The 9,348-nt window shown below is 41.6% G+C and overlaps 1 protein-coding gene across 1 annotated transcript; it reads right to left on the bottom strand.

Annotated features, from left to right (window-relative positions):
* Positions 1-1,162: 1,162 nt before the first annotated feature.
* On the bottom strand, positions 1,163-6,379 carry LOC103308806. Its single transcript, XM_008182879.1, has one exon. It carries the CDS (start codon positions 6,377-6,379, stop codon positions 1,163-1,165), a length of 5,217 nt encoding a protein of 1,738 aa, XP_008181101.1.
* Positions 6,380-9,348: the final 2,969 nt, after the last annotated feature.

Below are 9,348 nucleotides of genomic sequence, written 5' to 3'. Positions count from 1 at the left end.
TAAAAAGAATTAACTATATCACGTCGAGGTCACCAAAAAATGAATGCGCGCTCGATGCTTGTTGTATCAAAGTGAAACAACAAGTACACCCTCACGCCTGTTGAATAATTAATAACTTGACTAGTAAGGTAATAATCATATATTATAATTTAAGAATCATGTAAAATACAATTGAACAATGAGCCTGGTTGGCTAACACTAATAATAAATAAAAAAAAAATAACAACAATTGAACATGAACCTGCTGGCTATAACGATAATAAAGTATGCCTGATGGCTAATTACAACAATAATAATATGAGCCTTCCGGCTAACAACAATGATAAAGTATGCCTGATGGCAAATTACAACAATAATAATACTATGAGCCTGCTGGCGATAACAATAATAATATGACTAGAGCCCGTCGGCTGTTATACAAATTTGAACAAAAATGGTCGACCAATACTCACAAAACATACTACTGACAAACGGTGCCGCCGATGCGGGAACATTGATGCGACCAAAACATGACAAACAACCACACACTATTCGCCGATGATTTGACCACCCTAGATAGGGAAAAAACCAGTTAGAAAAAGGTGAACTTATATTTACATAGTTACCAGAAAATGTATGATGATACACAATTGCACTGTACAAAACCAAAAACGTAGATTGTGGTCGGCGTCACACAGGCACGATGATCCGACGAAAAAACAAAAAATCATGATGAATATGAGAAAAACATAACCTCATACAATGCCGACATGTGGCTTTTGAACTTTGAACACTTGGCCTTTTTTCATTAAAAGTGGAGCACCGTGCTGTTCAAGTGTCAACAGAGAAGAGAGCAAAGATACAATTACAAAATGACAATATAACGAATTTGATAACATAACTTGGAGTTCTTGCCTCTGGTGAGCAAAACACAACACACCAGATAACAAGAACACATGAAAGATGATAGCAGCGATACTATCGTCACTAACATCCACACACACACACCGAGCCCTGTTTGCGGCGCAAACATATTCCCCCCTTTTGAAAGGGATATGCCTTTCAAAAATTACAAAAATTGTGGACTAAATGACTTTGACTATATACGACAATTTGAAGAAACAAAACACAACGAATACTGAACAATATTTACAAATGAAACCAAGAATACAATGTGATAGAATTATGACACGTTCTGTCCTTCTTCGACTTCATCATTTTCAGTGGGTAGAACAGCCAATTTGGTTGCTGGACGCTTAAACTCGGATCCCGATGAATTTCGTACCGTGACAGCTCGCACGATTCCATCAAGACCTGGATGAATTTTGATGACACGAACTAGGTCCCATTGCAGTGGTGGGCTGTTGTCGTTCTTCAACACTGCTAAATCTCCTACTTCAATGTTCCGCGTGAGTTTAGTCCATTTGCCACGTCGTTGACACTGAGGCAAATACTCGGCAGACCATCTTTTCCAAAAATTCTGTGTTTGGGCTTGCATGAGTTTGAACCTACGCAGCCGGTTCTGTGGAATGCCTGTACAATCTGGCTCAGGTGGGAGCTGCAATGGACCACCAACCAAAAAATGGCCAGCTGTCAATGCATTAAAATCGGAAGGATCGCTTGACAGTGGTGTCAATGGCCGTGAATTCAGAACTGCTTCTATGCGGCATAGCAATGTGGTAGTCTCATCAAATGTCATCATAACGCCTTTGGACACACGTAACAAATGTTTTTTGGCTGATTTGACCGCAGCCTCCCAGATACCACCAAAGTGAGGTGCTGCCGGTGGTATGAAATGCCAGTCAATGCTTTGGCTGGATAAAAAGTTGTGTACTTTGGTACTCTTTTGGCATTCCTGAATATGAGTTTGCAGGATTCGATCAGCGCCGACAAAGTTGGTACCATTGTCGCTGAACAATTCTCGACATTGCCCACGGCGAGCCATAAATTTGGACAAGGTGCTAATGAAATCGTCTGCTGACAATGAAGACACTAACTCGAGATGTATTGCTCTAGTTACTAAACAGATGAAGACACACACGTAACTTTTCAGAGGAATGACTTTCCTTAATCCACTTCGCACCATAACCGGGCCACAATAGTCTACACCAGTTCGTGCAAACGGTCTTGCGATGGTCACTCTTTCACGTGGAAGCGGTGCCATAAATGGGGATACAAATCTGGGACTGGTTCTAAAACATTGAATGCAGCGCCTTACAGTGGATCTCGCAATGCATCGACCTCTAATAACCCAATAATGATTGTTGATATGCGCTAATAATGCCAACGGTCCCACATGCAATAGTCTGACATGTTCATATTTAAATAGTAACCGAGTAACTTGGCTAGCGGATGGTAATATGATGGGATGCTTCCTGGAGTTTGATATAGCAGCATTCATCAAACGACCTCCAACACGAATCAGCCCAGCCTCGTCTATGAACGGACTTAACTGTTTTAAGCAACTGCGACGGGAAACTTGTTGTTTGTTTTTTAACAAAGAATACTCTTCAGAAAATGCTACTGCTTGAGCTTGTCGCAACCAGTGATTTCTTGCTTCTTGTAACTCTTGCGATAGGATGAACCCGACACACCGATTTTCCTTATATTCTGCTTTTATCCGACAATTTGAAATAAACCGCATAACAAGAGCTGAGATCCGCAGAACCTTCATCCAATCTGAATATGATTCTAACAACCAAGGTGAAGCTACGCAGGATGCTGCTAAGACAAATTTCACAGGTTTCACTTCAGGCATTTCTGTTGGTAACGCTGGGCAGTCTGGCCAGGTACCTGACTCTTGACTTAACCATCGTGGCCCATGCCACCAAAGGGAGGAGACTGAGATTGTATGCACATCAATGCCTCGTGAAATTACATCCGCAGGATTATCGTTTGTTGGGACGTGGTGCCATTGGTGTGTAGTTGATAAGTCTCGAATACGCGCAATACGATTTGACACATACACCTGAAATAAACTAGTGCTCGCAATCCATGCCAGAACGATTGTGGAATCACTCCATAAAAACACATTGGTAGGTGAGACTGTGACATCTAACTGACGTAATTCGGCTTGAACTTCAAGAACAAGTTCGGCTACTGTCACAGCGCCGCATAATTCGAGCCTCGGTATGGTTGTTGCCTTCATTGGTGCAACCCTGGACTTCGATGTATACAAATGTACATACACACTGCCGTCACGTGCGACTGACCTCAGATACACACATGCACCAAATGCCAGTTGAGATGCATCGCAAAAGCCGTGTATTTGAAGAGTGACAACATCGGCGAGTAACACCTTTCTAGGTACTGCCAAATCAACAAGTTGATGGAGACTGGAATAGAAGGTTGTCCACCTTGAACAAATGTCATCTGATAATACTTCATCCCAGTCGATTTTCAGACTCCATAACTGCTGTAAAAAGATCTTCCCCTTGATGAGTACTGGGGTAATCAAACCAATGGGGTCATAAATACTATTGATATCTGACAATAAACTACGCTTAGTCATTCGCTTAGGTGGAGTCCATGGTCTCATGACAAATCGAAAGCTATCTGTGCTTGGTTGCCATTGCAAACCCAACGCACTTACTGAGTCGGACTCTGACAATGTTATTATGTAGTTATCATCGGTGGTGGTGGTAGGTAACCAGGACAAGAGCGTTGATGAATTCGAGCACCACTTCCTTAGTGGTAGTTGGGCGCTGTTAAGCACACTGGTGAGTTTTTCAAAAATAACATGACATTGTTCATCAGTGTCTGCTCCTGTCAACAAATCATCTACATAGAAGTCCCTTTGAATGATTCTTGCTAAGTCTGAATCATTACATGTGTTCCCCAACTGAACTAGGCACCTGGTGGCTAAGTACGGGGCAGTTTTTGTCCCATAAGTTACTGTTTTCAACATAAACTCTTGGAGCACGTCCGTTGGCTTTGACCGATAAACTATTTTTTGTAGCTGACAGTCGTCATTGTGAACCAGTATTTGCCGATACATTTTCTCTATATCTGCTGTGAGAGCTACTTGATGGACTCGAAAACGCAACAATGTGGAATACAATGTAGGTTGGACAACTGGACCTTTCATGAGCAAGTCGTTCAACGATTTTCCTGCTGAACCTATAGTAGATGCATCGAACACTACTCGTAACTTGGTGGTTGTACTGGTGCTTTTGAAGACTGCATGGTGGGGTATGTAATATCCGTTGGATTGCGTTTCATTGAATTGTCCCATTTTTTCCATGTGCCCTAAATTCAAGTACTCCATCAAAAATTTATCGTATTCATTTGACAATACCTTGTCTTTGGTCAACTTTTGTTCGAGATTAAGAAATCGTTTCCTGGCAATAATGCTTGTATTTCCTATACACAAGGGATGTTCCTTCAGCGGAAGTCGGACCACAAATTGTCCTCTTTCATTTCTATGAATGGTCTGTGTGAAATGACGTTCCACAGCTTCCTCCTCTTCGCATAACCGTCTAGACACTGTCGTTGTGAATAACGATAACGCAGAGCATTGATTTATGACCGGACGCACCAGTGTAACCAGAGATGATTGGGTGAGTACTTTACCAACCAACATCCACCCAAACACAGTGTCCTGGAATGCAGCATGGTCTGACACTATGTGTTTGTCTTGCCTTAGAATATCAAAAAATATTTCAGCACCAAGTAACATGTCGACAGTCCCAGCTTTGTTGTACTCAGGATCAGCTAAATTTGATTGTATTGCACGAGGAATGTTTAAATGAGTTGTATCAAAACTCTGTGTTGGAAGGTCGCCGGTGATAGTAGGTAACACATGAAGTTGCAATTGGAACTGTGTCTGGCCAAACCGAGACTGCACCGTACCCATACAACATTTGCTGATAGATGATTTTGACTGTCCGATGCCAATGATAGGTACATTATTGTTGACCATCTGTAACCCAAGGCGTCGAGCCATTTTATTAGTGATGAAACACAACTGTGATCCTGAATCAAGCACTGCCCTACAACGCATCACATTACCTGCGGCATCATACACAAACACCACAGCCGTAGCCAATACCACCTGAATAGTTGGCTTGCAATGTATTGTGCTATTTACCATCCCGCAGCCGACTACGTTGGGTGGCGCGCTACTTGACCCCTGAGCTGACTGGATATCGTCATTACGGTGCTCATCTACCTCCTGCTCTTCATAGCTGAGATGCAACAAAGTGTTGTGTCTTTTCCCACATTGAGTGCATGATGACGATCTGCATTGACGCACTTGGTGATCAGACCGTAAGCAGTTGAAACACAGCCGATTTTTGAATACAATTTCTCTGCGTTCCTCAATTGACAAATTTTTGAACTTCATACATTGAAATAAATAATGTTCAGAGTTACATGAGACACACTTAGGCTTACTTTCATTATATTTGACAACAAGAATTTTCTTGTCGTTGAATTTAGACAGTTTTTGTTTGTTGAACGATGCTGGGATCAACTTTGTAGACACTGGGTTGGAATCAACCTTGTGGCCGTTCAACTCACCAGCTTCATAAGCAGCGATTCTGTTAAACAAGAACGATTCAATTTCAGTAAAGGATGGCAAGTCCTTTTTGTTGTAATGTAGCTGCCACTCTCCCACTGTGGCGCTGTCCATGCGACTACAGATCAAAGTAACCAACCACGCATCCCAGGACTCAACTGGTTGACCTAAAGCCTTTAGCGAGTTGACATTAGACATGATTTGATGATGGAGATTTTGGAGCTCTGTGGCTGATGCAGTATGGACTTTTGGTGTTTCGAATAGTGACCGGATGTGTGACTGTACAATAGCACCTTTGTTTTCATACCTGTTAATCAGTGTATTGTAGGCTTGTAGATAGTTTTCTCCGGTTGTCGGGATTGACCTAATGACCTCACTAGCCTGTCCTTCTAGGCAACTTTTTAGATACTGCAACCGTTGAACTGGGGCTAGTTTCCGGTTGGTATGGAACATAGCATTGAATGAGTCAATGAAGGACGTCCACATCTGCCAATCGCCATTGAATTTTGGAGCATCGATTGGCGGGAGTCTCATTGAACTCTCACCGTCATGTCTGGTAATCTCACTGACTGATAGAGAGCTTGGACTATTCTCCTGCCTGGAATCTACAATACTCATTAGAGATGCTTTGACACTAAATAGGAGCTCTTTATGTGTCAATCGTTCGTTAATGCGTTGTTCATCAGTGACTTGTTCCTCCAGGTTCTCTAACTCGGTTTGAAGCAGTTCAAATCTCTCAGAGATATCAGGCAAGCTTTCCAACCTTACACGCACTTCGTTGATGTTGCCAGTTGAAACATCAAACTGAGAGCTGAATGATAGTAATGCTGCAAGTTCAGAGGCAATGGTCTTCAGTTTTCTTTTCAACGCTTTGCCACCCATAGCTGATTTACAAAAGATTGTTATGCACCAAGTGCTTATCTCACAATAAAAAACCAAATAGAAAATACAAGTTCAGACAATACAAAATTAACTAAAATAACCACGGTGATTTGTGACTGATTTAACCTACAAAACAATAATTGATTGACTTAACATAAACTCCTAGTACTGTCAGTGTACTGTCAGTCTATGGTTTACAAATTTTGATTGTTGCAGTGATTAACTATACTACAATAATCTGACTATTACACTTACTAGTTTAACACACATTGAATAAATTGATAAAAAGAATTAACTATATCACGTCGAGGTCACCAAAAAATGAATGCGCGCTCGATGCTTGTTGTATCAAAGTGAAACAACTAGTACACCCTCACGCCTGTTGAATAATTAATAACTTGACTAGTAAGGTAATAATCATATATTATAATTTAAGAATCATGTAAAATACAATTGAACAATGAGCCTGGTTGGCTAACACTAATAATAAATAAAAAAAAAAACAACAACAATTGAACATGAACCTGCTGGCTATAACGATAATAAAGTATGCCTGATGGCTAATTACAACAATAATAATATGAGCCTTCCGGCTAACAACAATGATAAAGTATGCCTGATGGCAAATTACAACAATAATAATACTATGAGCCTGCTGGCGATAACAATAATAATATGACTAGAGCCCGTCGGCTGTTATACAAATGTGAACAAAAATGGTCGACCAATACTCACAAAACATACTACTGACAAACGGTGCCGCCGATGCGGGAACATTGATGCGACCAAAACATGACAAACAACCACACACTATTCGCCGATGATTTGACCACCCTAGATAGGGAAAAAACCAGTTAGAAAAAGGTGAACTTATATTTACATAGTTACCAGAAAATGTATGATGATACACAATTGCACTGTACAAAACCAAAAACGTAGATTGTGGTCGGCGTCACACAGGCACGATGATCCGACGAAAAAACAAAAAATCATGATGAATATGAGAAAAACATAACCTCATACAATGCCGACATGTGGCTTTTGAACTTTGAACACTTGGCCTTTTTTCATTAAAAGTGGAGCACCGTGCTGTTCAAGTGTCAACAGAGAAGAGAGCAAAGATACAATTACAAAATGACAATATAACGAATTTGATAACATAACTTGGAGTTCTTGCCTCTGGTGAGCAAAACACAACACACCAGATAACAAGAACACATGAAAGATGATAGCAGCGATACTATCGTCACTAACATCCACACACACACACCGAGCCCTGTTTGCGGCGCAAACATATTCCCCCCTTTTGAAAGGGATATGCCTTTCAAAAATTACAAAAATTGTGGACTAAATGACTTTGACTATATACGACAATTTGAAGAAACAAAACACAACGAATACTGAACAATATTTACAAATGAAACCAAGAATACAATGTGATAGAATTATGACACGTTCTGTCCTTCTTCGACTTCATCATTTTCAGTGGGTAGAACAGCCAATTTGGTTGCTGGACGCTTAAACTCGGATCCCGATGAATTTCGTACCGTGACAGCTCGCACGATTCCATCAAGACCTGGATGAATTTTGATGACACGAACTAGGTCCCATTGCAGTGGTGGGCTGTTGTCGTTCTTCAACACTGCTAAATCTCCTACCTCAATGTTCCGCGTGAGTTTAGTCCATTTGCCACGTCGTTGACACTGAGGCAAATACTCGGCAGACCATCTTTTCCAAAAATTCTGTGTTTGGGCTTGCATGAGTTTGAACCTACGCAGCCGGTTCTGTGGAATGCCTGTACAATCTGGCTCAGGTGGGAGCTGCAATGGACCACCAACCAAAAAATGGCCAGCTGTCAATGCATTAAAATCGGAAGGATCGCTTGACAGTGGTGTCAATGGCCGTGAATTCAGAACTGCTTCTTGTAACTCTTGCGATAGGATGAACCCGACACACCGATTTTCCTTATATTCTGCTTTTATCCGACAATTTGAAATAAACCGCATAACAAGAGCTGAGATCCGCAGAACCTTCATCCAATCTGAATATGATTCTAACAACCAAGGTGAAGCTACGCAGGATGCTGCTAAGACAAATTTCACAGGTTTCACTTCAGGCATTTCTGTTGGTAACGCTGGGCAGTCTGGCCAGGTACCTGACTCTTGACTTAACCATCGTGGCCCATGCCACCAAAGGGAGGAGACTGAGATTGTATGCACATCAATGCCTCGTGAAATTACATCCGCAGGATTATCGTTTGTTGGGACGTGGTGCCATTGGTGTGTAGTTGATAAGTCTCGAATACGCGCAATACGATTTGACACATACACCTGAAATAAACTAGCGCTAGCAATCCATGCCAGAACGATTGTGGAATCACTCCATAAAAACACATTGGTAGGTGAGACTGTGACATCTAACTGACGTAATTCGGCTTGAACTTCAAGAACAAGTTCGGCTACTGTCACAGCGCCGCATAATTCGAGCCTCGGTATGGTTGTTGCCTTCATTGGTGCAACCCTGGACTTCGATGTATACAAATGTACATACACACTGCCGTCACGTGCGACTGACCTCAGATACACACATGCACCAAATGCCAGTTGAGATGCATCGCAAAAGCCGTGTATTTGAAGAGTGACAACATCGGCGAGTAACACCTTTCTAGGTACTGCCAAATCAACAAGTTGATGGAGACTGGAATAGAAGGTTGTCCACCTTGAACAAATGTCATCTGATAATACTTCATCCCAGTCGATTTTCAGACTCCATAACTGCTGTAAAAAGATCTTCCCCTTGATGAGTACTGGGGTAATCAAACCAATGGGGTCATAAATACTATTGATATCTGACAATAAACTACGCTTAGTCATTCGCTTAGGTGGAGTCCATGGTCTCATGACAAATCGAAAGCTATCTGTGCTTGGTTGCCATTGCAAACCCAACGCACTTACTGAGTCGGACTCTGA

Source organism: Acyrthosiphon pisum, chromosome X (genome assembly GCF_005508785.2).
Source record: "Acyrthosiphon pisum isolate AL4f chromosome X, pea_aphid_22Mar2018_4r6ur, whole genome shotgun sequence".
NCBI classification, from domain to species: Eukaryota; Metazoa; Arthropoda; class Insecta; order Hemiptera; family Aphididae; genus Acyrthosiphon; species Acyrthosiphon pisum.
Note: the sequence above shows the minus strand (reverse complement) of the source record. Positions and strands in the feature narration are given on the sequence as shown.

Excerpts from the sequence above, each read along its gene's own strand:
- LOC103308806 (XM_008182879.1), bottom strand. The coding sequence starts at position 6,379 with ATGGGTGGCAAAGCGTTGAAAAGAAAACTGAAGACCATTGCCTCTGAA.